General features: G+C 43.0%; 1 protein-coding gene across 1 annotated transcript; it reads left to right on the top strand.

Moving 5' to 3' along the window:
* The first annotated feature begins 773 nt into the window (after positions 1-773).
* nicol1 (NELL2 interacting cell ontogeny regulator 1) lies at positions 774-4,941 on the top strand. Its single transcript, NM_001140874.1, is given in 4 exon segments — positions 774-835; positions 1,091-1,236; positions 1,565-1,653; positions 3,809-4,941. Coding segments are annotated over 3 exon segments (273 nt in total). The 5' UTR covers positions 774-835; positions 1,091-1,124; the 3' UTR covers positions 3,881-4,941.
* The last annotated feature ends 12,504 nt before the right edge of the window (positions 4,942-17,445 follow it).

Here is a 17,445-nt window from a genome sequence, read left to right as displayed (position 1 = left end):
CCCACCATGTTCATGCTGAGTGCTAATATGGATCCTTGGGACGTCCTTACACAAACCCCCAACCTTAAACCATTTTAAATGTCGTCTCAAGGAATCTAGATAGCGTGGACCCCATGTTCATGTCGAGGGAGATCAAAGGAACACACCTCTCTCTTACCTATCCAAAAAAACTAATGTCATTTTACATGGCCTTTTGAAAATATTGAGATTACAGAACACTTGAGATGTATGTCTATAACAGCATTGCATTTAATTGCTAATCAATGCATTTGGGGTGTTTGACTCGAAGGGAATGCTGACTTATTTTGCAAATAAGTCTAATAATACAAACCCTTTTCATAAAATTAACTTGGAGAGTGCACTAACGTGTAGTAATTAATGGTCCGTTTACGTGCGGATAATATTTATTGTACAACAATTTCTGTATAAGGATATGCAAATAAGCGACTGCGAAAAAATGGGAACAATATTAGCGAACCAGGGAGGCCAACATTGAATTTGAGATGAATAAATTAAATACATAGAATAATTTAGCATAGGCCTAATTGTACTGGATTTGTGGAGGGACAATCCGTTTGCCTAATTTACAGTTGCCACAGTCACAAAACCTAATCCTAACCTTAACTACACTGCTAAATTTATGCTTAACCTTAAATTAATTTAATTTTTACGAACCAATTTTGGTTTTGTGGCTGTGGTAACTAGTGACGACCCTCAAAGGATTTTATACGCATGCGCCATCTGCCCTTTGAATTAATATTCAACAGAATCGTCTTGAGGTGGGCGTCTTTCGGCTGGCAACACTGTTTTTATTTTCTTTAAAATATCACCCACAGTGAGTAGGCCTACATTAAATGTTATACTGTTCTTAGTTATATTTCCGATCTTTTTCTTTATGAAAAAAGCTTGTCCCATTTAAACGAGAAGATCTCCGCATCTGGAACGTTATTATGGATGCTGGTGTTGCTTTCTTTAGTCGTGGAAACGTAGCCTACAATCGTTTTCATATAGCCTATCAATGCTTCGTTTATAAACTTAATGATATATCATAAGGAATCATATGTTAAAATTCGATATCTCCATTTTCCAGGTCTTTCTCAAGACATCTTGCACCGAGCATCAGTATGGTATCGAGCGGCTATTTGCAAGCGGTGATGCTGCTATTAGCGGTGCAGCTCCTGTGTTTTAGGCCAAGTGATGCCGAGCAGGAGGCAGGGACGGTAATCCCTGCTGAAAGTAAGTGGTTTTATTTAATATATTGTATTGTCTTTGTTGCATTTGCGATTATACACAGTAAGCGGCTGTTACTGTAGTGCGGATGACTATTGTCTAGGCGTATAAAGATAAAAAATTCTAGGCCCAAACACAATCAATTATGATTCACTGCCTAATCGATAGGTTATACCAATTGACAACAGCCATTGAGGAAGTGTATCAGCAGATAGGTATTGATTGTAAATATAAACGTCTTAATATATTGTTTTTGTTTTCACAAATGCAGTAGCCTATAATTAATCATAATGAACACAGTTTAAAAAATATATTTTGTCACATTGTCTTGCAGGTCGTCCCTGTGTGGACTGTCATGCATTTGAATTCATGCAGAGGGCACTACAAGACCTTAAGAAGACTGCTTTCAACCTTGATGCCCGGGTAACAGTTGCTATCCCTTTCTTTTCAGTTACACTTTATGTTACAGCTTGTCATTTTATTAGGATCCCCATTAGCTGTTGCGAAAGCAGCAGTTACTCTTCCTGGGGTCCACACAAAACATGAAATATTACATAATACAGAACATTACTAGAGAAGGACAGCTCAAGGACAGAACTACATCAATTTAATAACTATTGTATTTACACATTGTTACCCTTAATGCTTGAAGTGGTCTGTAGTTGTCCACCTCTGATTTTCTATTGATTGAGAACTGGCACCTGTTAAAGAATATACTATTGCCTTTAATATATGATGAGTACTAGCAGTGGTGTAGTGGTGCCTGGAGAAGTGCCTATACTCTAATTTGACAACAACAAAAAAAGCCCGCGTGGCGAAGGAAATGAGTGAAAAAGTATAGATTTTCCTATAGGTTTTTTCAGGTTTTCACTCTCTCAGTCACACTTTTTTTTTTAAATAGAAAAACAACAATGCTTTAACCACATAAGGAGACCATTTTGAGGTCTGGGAAAAATAAAATGTAAATATTTTGGGAGGGTTTAGATGCCCATTAATTCAATTGTGCACCTAGCATGAGACCTTTTGGCCAACAGTGTTGCTGTACTGTACAATGTAGGCCTACGGTGTACGTGATGGCAGAGTCTGCTAAACAAATGCACTCCCGATTCATCATCATATCATTCTACCAGGTAGACCTACTTTGCAGTCTACATTTAATTGGGAAGGTTTTTTGTGAAAGCCTTTAGAAATGTTCAAACACCGCATGATGACTGAATTGCTCATCGCAAAGATTCAAACAAGGCTTCGGACCAAACTTTTTCAAGACCTGCTTTGCTTACCCATTGTTGCCTTAATTAGCACTTACTGGCATAAGTTGAAACGCCTTTCCTACCAGCTACGGGCTACCGATGTCGTTCTTCTGTGAGATGCTCCTGGTTGAGAGTTGTGTGCTCTTGCTGACGGATTAATATTCCGCTGAAACTAGGCTGTGTCCAGCACATACGAATAAGCTTTGTGATTGTGTAGGCTACTTTGTGCATGATTTGTCTATTGTACTACATAATTGATATGGCATATACCTTCACTATAGGACTTTGATACGCATCAGTGGGGATTAAGAAGTGAGTGTACGCAATGCCCCCACTACCCCACTGTGTACCAGCACCTAAAATGAGTACCAACACCTATTTCATTCCACTTCAAGCACTGGTTATGGCTGGGATAGTACTGAGTTGCTCCCTATAGATGCAGTAAAGGGGTGAATGGAACGCAGACCGTTCCATTGACCAGATTAGCACACATTCGACAAATCCGATCTAACTAAGTGGATATTCGTCAAATCCGTCATGATTTATGTATTGTAACAGACCCACAATGTGGTTACTTAAGTCCAATTTGGATATATTTGGAAGTTGTCCCTTTTCAGGTTCAGAAGAAGTGACTGCTAAATGCTAACTCCTGTTCGTATAAACTGGTTAGCATAGCAAGTGTACAGAAATCCGTGGTGGTAGTCAGTCATTTTTAACTGTAATGCAGTTGATTGGTTAAGATGACATGAACATGTGTTGGGGTTGACATCCATACAAGCATTATACTCCGGTTTCTACCTCAACATAGTGTGAAATACAGGGGGCGCAACTTTGGTTTAAGAAGTGGGGGGGGACCTATAGTTTTTTTTAATCCAGTCAACTAAACACTCCAAACAGCCTACCTGACCACTCGGAGACGTCCGCATGGTCCTAAAGCACACCGTTACCTCGTTTTGTATCACATTCCAATGATAAAACCAGTACAAAAAATGCAATTTCAGAATGTTGGGGGGGGGACATCTCCCCCTCATCCCCAGTGAAAGTTGCGCCTCTGGTGAAATACACACATAAACAACAGCCTAAATGTAAGCAAATTTTTCTGTGTGGAAATGAGGAAATTTGGGATCTTTCCCCCACGGCCCTTTCCCCCCACACGTTGCCATGGCAATTACATTGTTTTGGTCGAGTTCGATTTACCTTTTTACCACATCTATACCCTGGCCTGCTGTATACCTACCTGTAAAGTTCCTCTATAAGTCTTAGCCTAGTTTAAAAAGTTTACTCCGCCTAGTACTCCCTAACATGGCATTGCTTTTGTTTCCTCCTAGACTGAGACCCTGGTGTTGAGGGCAGAGAGGCGAGCCCTGTGTGACTGCATGCCCACTAATACCCTGCGCTGAGTGGAGTAGTGATGTGCCCCCCCATGGCAACCAACCCCACACCCACAATGGCCGGACACTTACTTTTACCCACTCCAAACGACGCCTGGACTAGACAGTTGTCTCTCTGAGCTTCCTTCTATGGAATATTGTACCATTTAGTTTGCTAATTTGTACAACAGACACTTTATTTTCTTTGCTAACATATCACTATTGATATTGCAGTGGTTTAACCATTTAAAGATAAGATTTAATTTTTATGAGTTTAGATAAGCCAGTCATACATTACTATGGCATGTAGGGCAAAGCCAACAACAGCTAGCCTATTGTCCCAGAACTCATGTCCATGTCTTATCTGAGGGATTTTGTGAAGTAAAATACGATTTACACTTTACACATTTTAAGTGAAAGAAAAAAACACTTTCAATTTGGTTGTAACCTATCACAAAACACATTATTTGTGCTATAGCATAGTAGATCTGTATATAGATTCAATGGACAGACACCTTTTATTAAATGTGTGTCAATATGATCAGGATAATTCACATATACATACATAGACACACGTGAAGCAGCAGCATTACATACAAAATAGTTGTTAATTCATAGTAACATGCTTAACATAAGTGTCTTGGAAAGTAATTTTTTATTGGCATGGCAACACCAGGCCTTTAGAATAAGTGTACTTTTTAGGTGTATGTGGTACCATGCATGTTTATAGGGTGTAGGCCTACACTCATCTCGACCAGTTGTGTATGGCAATCAGTTGTTTGAGGCACTTCATCTTGTTATATTCATCATATCTTTTGTCTTTATTCTGTCCAGCTGAACTGTATGAAGATAAGAGAGTTGGATGATGTAGCGGTCAGGAGAATATAGACAAACGAATCCATATTTACCACTAAGACATAGGGACTGTAGAATATTGACAATGTATTGATAAAATAGTAACTAGAGAGGAGAATTATTAATGATGATAATGCTTTGTGTTTGTGTTGTTGCTTTCTTTGTTTCAATATGTCAATAAGCTGCTTTTTGGTAATGTCTTGTATGTTTTATTTGGTATTAAAGTCATAACTTTCATCACTGTCTGTATGCCTTTCTGATATATTTTTAGTGGTTGTGGAAATGACTGAAGCCCAATCCCAAATGAACCCTAAGCCCTACACCCTATGCACTTGTAGAGATCTGAGAGGATTTGATTGGTATCAGTAATATGGTGAAACTTCCACCACAATTGCATAGGGCGTTGTGCTTAGGGATCGATTTGGGACTGTGCCTCAGTTCCCAGTGATACATTACAGGCTCCGTATTTCAGTGTCTGGCAAGCAACCCCAGGAGCAAGAGAACATTTGTTAATCAAGGTGTGTGTGTGTCTAATGTATAGTTATTCTTATAGATACTGCACAGCGCTATCCATCATTGCTAGTGGCCGAGGCACATTGATTATGTCTGCGTCTCAAATGGCACCCTATTCCTTATGTACACTCTTAGAAAAAAGGGTGCTATCTATAACCTAAAATGGTTCTTCGGCTGTCCCCATAAGAGAACCCTTTGAAGAACCCTTTTAGGTTCCATGTAGGACCCTTTCCACAGAGGGTTCTACATGGAACCTCAACTTCAAATCATATTTTTGCAGGAATCTCCTTGCGAATGATTTTGCCGAAGATTGTATCTCCAAAATGTTGTACCTTTTTTTCTAAGAGTGTAGTGCTGTGCACTACTTTTGACCATAGGCTCTAGTCAAAAGTAGTGCACTATATAGGGAATAGCGTCCCATTTGGGAGGTATCCTATGTGTAAAACTGTATAGGGCCACATTTCTCCCCTGCAGGGAATAGGTGCTGTTCGCTCAGGAAACAGTTTTTATGTGTTTAGTCACACTATCAACTACTGTGTGTGTGTGTGTGCCTATCTTGCTATAAACCAGTGACTGAGATGATTTTCTCTGAATACATCAGTGGACACACAGTCTGATGTTATGTGCTTGATTTTGTGATATTTTTGTACATACAGTTGAAGTCGGAAGTTTACATACACCTCAGCCAAATACATTTAAACTCAGTTTTTCACAATTCCTGACATTTAATCCTAGTAAAAATTCCCTGTTTTAGGTCAGTTAGGATCACCACTTTATTTTAAGAATGTGAAACGTCAGAATAATAGTAGAGAGAATTATTTATTTCAGCTTTTATTTATTTCATCACATTCCCAGTGGGTCAGAAGTTTACATACATTAAATTAGTATTTGGTAGCATTGCCTTTAAATTGTTTAACATGGGTCAAATGAACCGGGTAGCCTTCCACAAGCTTCCCACAATAGGTTGGGTGAATGTTGGCCCATTCCTCCTGACAGAGCTGGTGTAACTGAGTCAGGTTTGTAGGCCTCCTTGCTCGCACACACTTTTTCAGTTCTGCCCACAAATTTTCTATAGGATTGAGGTCAGGGCTTTGTGATGGCCACTCCAATACCTTGACTTTGTTGTCCTTAAGATATTTTTCCACAACTTTTGAAGTATGCTTGGGGTCATTGTCCATTTGGAAGACCCATTTGCGACCAAGCTTTAACTTCCTGACTGATGTCTTGAGATGTTGCTTCAATATATCCACAAAATTTTCCTACCTCATGATGCCATCTATTTTGTGAAGTGCACCAGTCCCTCCTGCAGCAAAGCACCTCCACAACATGATGCTGCCACCCCCATGCTTCACGGTTGGGATGGTGTTCTTCGGCTTGCAAGCTTCCCCCTTTTTCCTCCAAACATAACGATGGTCATTATGGCCAAACAGTTCTAATTTTGTTTCATCAGACCAGAGGACATTTCTCCAAAAAGTATGATCTTTGTCCCGATGTGCAGTTGCAAACCGTAGTCTGGCATTTTTATGGCAGTTTTGGAGAAGTGGCTCCTTCCTTGCTGAGCGGCCTTTAAGGTTATGTCAATATAGGACTCGTTTTACTGTGGATATAGATACTTTTGTACCTGCTTCCTCCAGCATCTTGACAAGGTCCTTTGCTGTTGTTCTGGGATTGATTTGCACTTTTCGCACCAAAGTGTGTTTATCTCTAGGAGACAGAACACGCCTCCTTCCTGAGTGGTATGACGGCTGTGTGGTCCCATGGTGTTTATACTTGTGTACTATTGTTTGTACAGATGAACATGGTACCTTCGGGTGTTCGGAAATTGCTCCCAAGGATGAACCAGACTTGTGGAGGTCTACCATTCTTTTTCTGAGGTCTTGGCTGATTTCTTTTGATTTTCCCATGATGTCAAGCAAAGAGGCACTGAGTTTGAAGGTAGGCCTTGAAATACATCCACAGGTGCACCTCAAATGGACTCAAATTATGTCAATTAGCCTATCAGAATCTTCTAAAGCCGTGACATCATTTTCTGGAATTTTCCAAGCTGTTTAAAGGCACAGTCAATTTAGTGTATGTAAACTTCTGACCCACTGGAATTGTGATACAGTGAATTATAAGTGAAATAAGTGAAATAATCTGTCTGTAAATAATTATTGGAAAAATGACTTGTGTCATACACAAAGTAGATGTCCTAACCGACTTACCAAAACTATAGTTTGTTAACAAGAAATTTGTGGATTGGTTGAAAAACAAGTTTTAATGACTCCAACCTAAGTGTATGTAAACTTCCGACTTCGACTGTACATCATTTTATTCTACAAATTGTGGTTATTAAGTGATCATGATTAATGTTATTATTACATAGAATTTAAAAAAAAAAGCATTTTATTCAAAACCCTGTAGCAATGCCTTTCCTCGTATAGGGTGTCTGAACTGACTGCTCAGCTTGGAATGAGACCACAGGCATTATCTATCAAACGATGATAAAAATAAATGGCTGCCTGAGATCACACAGCAACAGTTCTCTCCCTCTGTAGACATATTGTTCTGGTCTGGAGCTGTTTTATTTCCAGAATGCAGCAATATCTTGGTCCAGGCTTGCTATGTTTGTGCTGTCTTGCCAACACAGCAAGATTTGGCAAAACTGCACAAAGAGATGGGGGACCAGGATAGAAGCAGCCTGAGTCTCACCCCAATTAGAGAGAAGTGCTGTAGTCAGTACTTGGCTGTTTGCAGAGCCTTCATACTCTCACACCCTTTCATTTATTTACAGTGCATTCGGAAAGTATTAAGACCCCTTGACTTTTTCCACATTTTGTTACGTTACAGCCTTATTCTAAAATTGATCAAATAAATGTTTTCCCCTATCAATCTACACACAATAACCCATAATGACAAAGCGAAAACAGGTTTTTAGAAATTTTAGTACATTTATTACAAATTTATTACACAAGTATTCAGACACTTTGCTATGAGACTCGAAATTGAGCTCAGGTGCATCCTGTTTTCATTGATCATCCTTGAGATGTTTCTACAACTTGATCGGAGTCCACTTGTTGTAAATTCAATTCATTGGACAGGCACACACCTTTCAATATAAGGTCCCAAAGTTGACTGTGCATGTCAGAGCAAAAAACAAGCCATGAGGTAGAAGGAATTACCCATACAGGATTGTGTCGAGGCACAGATCTGGGGAAGTGTACCAAAAAATGTTTACAGCTTTGAAGGTCCCAAGAACACAGTGGCCTCCATCATTTTTACATGGAAGAAGTTTGGAACCACCAAGACTCTTCCTAGAGCTGGCTGCCCGGCCGAACTGAGCTATTGGGGGAGAAAGGCCTTGGTCTGGGAGGTGACCAAGAACCCGATGGTCACTCTGACAGAGCTCCAGAGTTCCTCTTTGGATATGGGAGAATCTTCCAGAAGGACAACCATCTCCAATCAAGCCTTTATGGTAGAGTGACCAGACGGAAACCACTCCTCGGTAAAAGGCACATGACAGCCCGCTTGGAGTTTGCCAAAAGGCGCTTAAAGGACTCAGACCATGAGAAACAAGATTCTCTGGTCTGATGAAACCAAGATTGAACTCTTTGGCCTGAATGCCAAACTTCACGTCTGGAGGAAACCTGGCACCATTCCTACAGTGAAGCATGGTGGTGGCAGCATCATGCTGTGGGGATGTTTTTCAGCGGCAGGAAAGGGGAGACTAGTCAGGATCGAGGGAAAGATGAACGGAGCAAAGTACAGAGAGTAGCCTTCCCTGTAGCTCAGTTGGTAGAGCATGGTGTTTGCAACGCCAGGGTTGTGGGTTCGATTCCCACGGGGGGCCAGCAAAAAAAAAATGTATGAAATTGTATGAAATGTATGCATTCACTACTGTAAGTCGCTCTGGATAAGAGCGTCTGCTAAATGACTAAAATGTAAATGTAAATATCCTTGATGAAAACGTGCTCCATTGGATACCCTTCCAACAAGACAATGACCCTAAACACACAACCAAGACAACGCAGGAGTGGCTTCGGGACAAGTCTCTGAATGTCCTTGAGTGGCCCAGCCAGAGCCCAGACTTGAACCTGATCAAACATCTCTGGAGAGACCTGAAAATAGCTGTGCAGCAACGCTCCCCATCCAACCTGACAGAGCTTGAGAGGATCTGCAGGGAAGAATGGGAGAAATTCCCCAAATACAGGTGTGCCAAGCTTGTAGCGTCATACCCAAGAAGACTCGAGGCTGTAATCGTTGCCAAAGGTGCTTCAAGAAAGTACTGAGTAAATGATCTGAATACTTATGTAAATGTAATATTTCAGTTCTTTATTTTTTATATATTGCAAAAAACATGAAAAACTGTTTTTGCTTTGTCATTATGGGGTATTTTGTGTAGATTGATGAGTGAAAAAAAACGATTTAATCCATTTTAGAATAAGGCTGTAACAAAATGTATACTTTCCGAATGCACTGTATAACGTGGATAACAGCGTGTAGACAGAGACTGCCTGCAATACCCCCTCAATCCACACGGAGGAACCCTAACTCAGTGCAGTGTAGGGCACTTGCTACTGCTATGTCGCATTGATGCAGCATATTTCCTTTAGGCTTAAAAGCAGGGCTACTCTCTGCAGAGCAAGCAGGTTTGGGAAATAAATAGATCTAGCAACAGTTTGCACAAAATCAGGCATCTAGTGTGCACTACTGCATCCATACGTCCCCTCCTCTTTTACATACTCACCTGCAGTAACCTGGCATTGCAACCCTGGCTTCCGTCCCAAATGGCACCCTATCAAAAGTAGTGCACTATGTAGGGAATAGGGTTTCCTGCATACGCAACCCTGGTTGAACCATCGTTCACCATCCAGCCAGGCTAAAGAAGCCATCCTCATGTCACAACTCTGACTGAACTGAACACATTCCCCCTTCTGTTCTCTCTCTCGCTCTCTGTCTCCTCTCTCTCTCTCGCTCTCTCTCTCCAAGCACTTTGAACTCTTTCTTCCCCTTAATACGTGTTTGGTTTCTTGAACGAGTTTTATAAATTGGAATAGGGGATTTTAGTAGGTCTTAGGGAATGACAAACTGACCCCTTGGACTGGCTTGGAGTGCTGTAGAGAGGTATTACTGGCTCGCGGTGCACATGGTGCAGTAATAGGAGATTCAATACTTTTTAGTAGGTCTTAGGAAATCTCTGGAGAGCCATAGACTAGAGGTTGCCAATCATTGGTTTTACAGGCCCGGTGCAATGGCTTGTTTGTGTCAGAGAAGATGAAAAAAGCAGACAATCAAGAATCTTATGATGAGTTAATGGGGGAATCTGCGATTGGTACATTCTTATTATAATTTTTTTTTCAAAACCCTGGCAGGGTGGCGCTTTGTTATTGCTTGAAATGCAGATTGCCCCGTTAATGGGGGAATCACATCCTCACAGATGCACAGGCAGATTTTCTGCTGAATCACTCAAGTGGATCCTGGCAGCAGCCTCCTCTTGTCTCCGAGTGTGCATCCCAAATGGCGCCCTATTCCCTTTAACGTGCACTACTTTTGACCAAGGATGTACCCTGAGGGAGATGCTCTTTCATCAACAGCCCCCTTTCATCTGTTCCTGAGAACCCCCACTAAATCGTTATTACCGTTTTAAGTGTTCCCTGCATACCGTTCAGTAAGAGCTCTCTTTCTCACACACACACACGCATACGCATAGACACACACACTAAGTGTTTAACCTCGGAGAGGTTTTCAACCTTATTTGACCCCTCCCCCCCCAGTACAAATTTAGCACCACCACCACCCACAGCCCATGGATGAGCATTATGCAAACCAAACCAGGACATGGTAACTAAGCAAATCAATATTTGCTGCGGATGGTGATTTGTTTCCTTGTGGGTACAGGGCAGAGCAGAGGTCACAGGAAGTGACTCTTCTTCCCCGTATCTCTGCCACGTGGTTTATGTCATCAGTAACGCCGATGCCACACGAAATAATCTGGACGCAATTCCTGTTGCTTACAGCAAAGTGGCATCTGGGTTGCTCTGCGTGGTATGTCATTCCAACCCGAACATTTTTTTAACTGCATCTCAGTTGCATCACATGAACTACAAATCCCTCCTACTTCACGCAACTTACCGTATGCAATTAGTGAGCAGGAAAACAAGTTGACATGACTCGTTTCATTAGTGTAGTAGCAGTATGTGATTGCATTATGGACCTCTCTCTGCCAAGAGGTGCAGGCCTTTATGGCACACCTGTTCCCCTTCAATGGCTCCAATGTTAGCAAACATTCGAGTAAAACAAGCTTATATTTTGGTTTATAATGGGGTAGTCTACCGCACGACAGTCGAAGTTACCTCCGAGGCTTTTAGAAATGATATTCTTCAAGGATCAATGGTTATATATTAGGATGGAAGAACTGGATACCGAGATTTCTCGATCAAGCTCCTTCCCGTTACCCGATAAAAAAATGAGTGGAATCTGGACCAATAATATAGGCTTACAATTTCTATGGCGTACTAATGCAAACATACAAAATATCTGCTAAAGGCTACAGGAAATATCAACTATCTGACTTCATTCATACATTAGACCAGTCATCACAACAGCCTACCAAATTTATGCTAGGCCTACTCAACATAAAGTATCCAATAGAAAACAGAAAACAATGCTTACTTGTGTAACCGATGTGAAATGGCTAGTTAGTTAGCGGTGGTGCGCGCTAATAGCGTTTCAATCGGTGACGTCACTCGCTCTGAGACTTGAAGTAGGGTTTCCCCTTGCGTTGCAAGGACCGCGGCTTTTGTGGCGCGATGGGTAACGATGCTTCGTGGGGTGTCAGTTGTTGATGCGTGCAAGGGTCCCTGGTTCGAGCCCAGGTTGGGGCGAAGAGAGGGACGGAACCTACACAGTTACACTTGCATGACTTCTATAAATTGCATTGACGACTATCATGTGTAGGCTACACGCGACCTCTCGACGCAGTTAGGCAACCTCCAACTCACATTCACAAATACCCGAACTTTAGCTGTGTGGCTCTGGCAGTCCGAAATATGAACTGCGGCCGTAACGCTGCATCGCGGCGCTATCCATGGTGCTGAATCTAGCTCAGCATCGGATATGCCACAATAAACGGGTTATCATAAAGTAAAAACAGCCACAACCTTTCCAAATGCCCCTGGTAGCCAGGTGAAAGATGGGAGGGAAAACTGTCAAAGGTAGGCTAAAACGATTGTAATTTTCACTAGGCTGTAATAATTAATATTTTTACAGTCGGCCAACAGTAATTCATAGGCCATTAAAACTAGGCTACATCAACGAAATAGTGTGGTGACTTTGAGAGAACTTTTAGTTGATTAAATTGCAGCAAATTCAACAAGAAACCGGAGCGATGACACATCGATTCCCTTGAAGCCTATATCGATCAATTTACAGTGGTACATTTTTTTCGCTGGTAGACCTTTATCCTTTTAAATATGCCTACCATTTCCGGTTTGAACGGGAATCCCCGGGATAACCGGGCAGTGCTTGCAATTTGGTAGATTCAACCCTTGTATATATAATTTAACCTAACCCTAACCTTAACCCTTACCTTAACCCCAAACCCCTAATCCTGAAACTAAACCGAACCCTAACTCCTAACCCTGATTGTAACCCTAAGCCTAAAATAGCCTTTTTCCTTGTGTGGACCTTGTGTGAATTATCCTTGTTTTACTATCCTTGTGAGGACCTGGTAAAACCAAACCACACACACACATTCTATGTCAGAAACGTTGCCACAGCTGGTGTTAAAATACATTCCAACAGTGCTTAGTTAGTGGTGACAATGACAATCTCTGCTGCTGTCCTGTTTGTGTAACAGATCTTCCAAGGCTTAATATTCCTGAAAATGCCAGTCTGCCGTCCGGATATGTTTAGACCCACAGAGATGCCACTGGTGGCATGGGTGCTGCAGCAAGTATGTAGGCGGCTGCAGTGCTGCCACCATGAATAAATTATACTTTTACATTTTAGTCATTTAGCAGATATTCTTATCCAGAGCAACTTACAGTAGTGAGTGCATACATTTTCTGACTTTTTCATACTGGTCCCCCTGCAGGAATCGAACCAACAACCCTGGTGTTGCAAGTGCCATGCTCTACCAACTGAGTCACATAGGACCACACGGGATATGCATCATAATGCATTAAATATGCATATATATATTTTTGCAGGGATTTATGAATAACTCATTAGAGGCCGATCTATGAATAAAGCCCTGGCCAACCACGATTAAATATTCACTGGATGAAGATACACAAGGGTGAAGGGAGAGAGAGATGGATGGAGAGAGGGACGACTAGAGAGAGGGAAGGCAAAGAGAGGTGTAGAGAGAAAGATAAGGGGGAGAAAACCACATGCTTTTGGATTTTGAGGGAAGAGGAGAAGAAGTTCTTCGGGGAGGTTAGGGGTTGTGGAGAGAAAATCAGCAGGGAGGGTCCCACTTAAATGTACAACCTGAAATATTTACCTCTGTTCTCCAGCCCCATCCCTCAGCATTATAGTGAAACAAGTGGAGGGCGGAGCTGCCGTTTGGCTGGAAGTAAGGCTTGATGATTGAGGCTTTAAAGACTGCTTCAGAGGTGTGAGGAGAGCAGCAGAAGAACACTGCTCCGACATTTATAAGCTCTCTCTTTCCCTCCCTCTCTATATACATCTCTCTCCCGCCCTCCCTCACTCTCTATATATCGCACCATACAGTGCATTTGGAAAATATTCAGACCCTTTGACTTTTCCCACATTTTGTCAGCCTTTAAATTACATTTTTTCCTCATCAATTTACACATGCCTCCCGAGTGGCGCGGTGGTCTAAGGCGTCACTACAGATCCGGGTTCGATCCCGGGCTGTGTCGCAGCTGGCTGCGACCGGGAGACCCATGAGGCGGCGCACAATTGGCCCAACGTCGTCCGGGTTAGGGGAGGGTTTGGCTGGCTGGGATGTCCATGTCCCATCGCGCTCTAGCGACTCCTTGTAGCAGGCCAGGCGCATGCACGCTGAATTCGGTCGCCAGGTGTACGGTGTTTCCTCTGACACATTGTTGCGGCTGGCTTCCGGGTTAAGCGAGCAGTGTGTCAAGAAGCAGTGCGGCTTGGCGGCGTCGTGTTTCGGAGGACGCATGGCTCTTGACCTTGGCCTCTCCTGAGTCCATACGGGAGTAACAGCGATGGGACAAGACTGTAACTACCAATTGGATATCATGAAAAAGGGGTAAAAAGTACCAAAAATCAAGACTCTTCCTAGAGCTGGCCTCCTGGCCAAATTGAGCAATTGGGGGAGAAAGGCCTTGGTCAGGGAGGTGACCAAGAACCCGATGGTCACTCTGACAGAGCTCCAAAGTTCCTCTGTGGAGATGGGAGAACCTTCAAGAAGGAAAACCATCTCTGCAGCACTCCACCAATCAGGCCTTTATGGTAGAGTGGCCAGATGGAAGCCATTCCTCAGTAAAAGGCACATGACAGCCCGCTTGGAGATTGCCAAAAGGCACCTAAAGACTCTCAGACCATGAGAAAACTAAATCGAACTCTTTGGCCTGAATGCCAAGTGTCATGTCTGGAGGAAACCTGGCGCCAACCCTACAGTGAAGCATGGTGGTGGCAGCACCATGCTGTGGGGATGTTTTTCAGCAGCAGGGACTGTGAGACTAGTCAGGATCGAGGAAAAGATGAACGGAGCAAAGCACAGAGAGATCCTTGATGAAAACCTGCTCAAGAGTGCTCAGGACCTCAGACTGGGGGGCGAAGGTTCACCTTCCAACAGGACAGCGACGCTAAGAACAAAGCCAAGACAACGCAGGAGTGGCTTTGGGACAAGTCTCAATGTCCTTGAGTGGCCCAGCCAGAGCCCAGACTTTAACCCGATCGAACATCTCTGGAAAGACCTGAAAATAGCATGTGGAGCAACACTCCCCATCCAATCTGACAGAGCTTGAGAGGATCTGCAGAGAAGAATGGGAGAAACCCCCCAAATACAGGTGTGCAAAGCTTGTAGCGTCATACCCAAGAAGTCTCGAGGCTGTAATTGCTGCCAAAGGTGCTTCAACAAAGTACTGAGTAAAGGGTCTGAATATCTATGTAAATGTGATATTTCATTTATTTATTTATTAAAGTTTTTGCTTTGTCATTATGGGTTATTAATAGTATGTAGATTGATGAGGGGGAAAAAAACTATTTAATCAATTTTAGAATAAGGCTGTAATGTAACTAAATGTGGAATAAATCAAGGGGTCTGAATAATATCTGAATACACTGTTTATCTTGATCTCTCTCCCTCGCTCTCTCTTCACTGGGTTCTGGGTGTTTGCATGCAGCCGGTAGAGCTTGTGGCATGTTCCCTTATGTATCTGCTGACACCTGGTATACACAGGATGTGTCCCAAATAGCACGCTTTTCCCAATAGAGTGCACCACTTTTAACCAGGGCCCATAGGACTTTGGTGAAAAGTAGCCCACTATGTAGTGAATAGGATGCCATTTGGGACACAGGACCAGCCAGTCAAGACAACTCTGTATCTCATTTTTTAAAGAGCTGGGTCTTCGCTTTTCAAAGATACCGCCGCCCTCTCTCTCCCTTCCACCTCTGGCATCTCTGTGTCTCTCTCATTCTGTTAGTTTTATCTTTACCTCACCTTTCCCCTAACTAGTTCTGTCCCCATCTCTCCCTTTCACCTTCTATCACCCCCCCGTTCAGTCCCAGTCTCCCCTTTTCTCTATCAATCTATATCTCTCGCTCCCTCTCATCCCGGTCAGAGCCTGTAGCATGCACACACACACACACACACACACACACACACACACACACACACACACACACACACACACACACACACACACACACACACACACACACACACACACACACACACACACACACACACACACACACACACACACTCTGCCCTCAGAGTAGTGGGTGTCTCCGGCAGGCAGGCTGGGGCATGGTGCCCAGGGGGACAGGGGAAGTGGGCACTAATGGCTGGCAGAGAGGATGAGGACTCTGTGCGGTAACAGTGTGTGTGTGTGTGTGTGTGTGTGTGTGGGGGGGGGGGGGGGGGGGGGGTAACAGAACAGTGGAAACCCTGGGACAAGGACTAGAACTATCCTGCAGCCAGACAGGTTATAAATAGACAGTGTTAGAGCCTAAAACTAGGAAACAATGGCACCGCACGTGCACGTACATACACACACATGCACAGGCGCGTGCACACACAGGGACACACACAAACAAACACAGATCACAGGGAGCGAAAGATGTCAAAGGTCAGGTTGAAGATAACCAGGCACACAGACACACACACCCTTCACACACTTACCCAGGGAGTTTGAAGACAAATGCAGCGCAACAAGCCTCTTCAAATGCTCTTACTCCAGAGTGGGAAATGTGTTCAACTTTTACCTTATCTCACACACAGACACACACAGACAGATGTCAAAGGTCAGGTTGAAGATAATCAGAACTATATGTGGGCGGGGCTATAGCCAGTTGTTCTGTGTCCCAATAAAGAGTGGACTTACACACCAGTCTCTTACCAGTTCTTTAGGAGTGATGGGTTGACCATCCCAAATGGCATCATATTCCCTATGTAGGGCCCATAGTGCTCTGGTCAAAAGTAGTGCACTATGAATAGGGTGCCATTTGCGACACAGCAACAGTACTCACGAACAAACAGTCCTAATTCGTCCCCTTTGGCCCTAAACCTCTGATGTTTGCAGTACAGAACTACAGCCCTTCATTCTGTTTCTTTGGTTTACAGATCTGTAGTTGTCTCCACTGCAGCATCGAGAAAAGCACTGACTGAGCTCCCCTTTATCCCTCTGTTATTTGATCTAACTTGAATTATAACAAAACATGTAGCCTATCGGTGCTAAGACACTAATAGGCCGAAGCAACAGTTGAGGAAAGAATGTAGGCTGAGGCATGTAGTCTAGCCCAGTGCTTAATTTGTACATTTGGAGGTGCCGGAACAAAAGGTTAGCCAGAGACGGGGATGACCCCGGGTGCTCTGAGGTACCAGAAGGCGTGAAAACAAAATCCCCTTTATAATAAAGCATTGCATGCATTATCATGCGTTTGCGTACTGCCATAGATCAGTGAAGTAAAGGCGCTTGCAGAAGTTGAACACATGGGGGAAAACATTTGTAGCCATGAGTTCGGGAAAATGTGGTCTTTATAAACGGATTTCATGCCATTCTACATCATTTTAGATGACTGGAGAC

This window comes from Salmo salar, chromosome 07, assembly GCF_965601325.2.
Source record: "Salmo salar chromosome 07, fSalSal1, whole genome shotgun sequence".
NCBI classification, from domain to species: Eukaryota; Metazoa; Chordata; class Actinopteri; order Salmoniformes; family Salmonidae; genus Salmo; species Salmo salar.
This window is presented reverse-complemented; position numbering and strand designations above follow the sequence as displayed.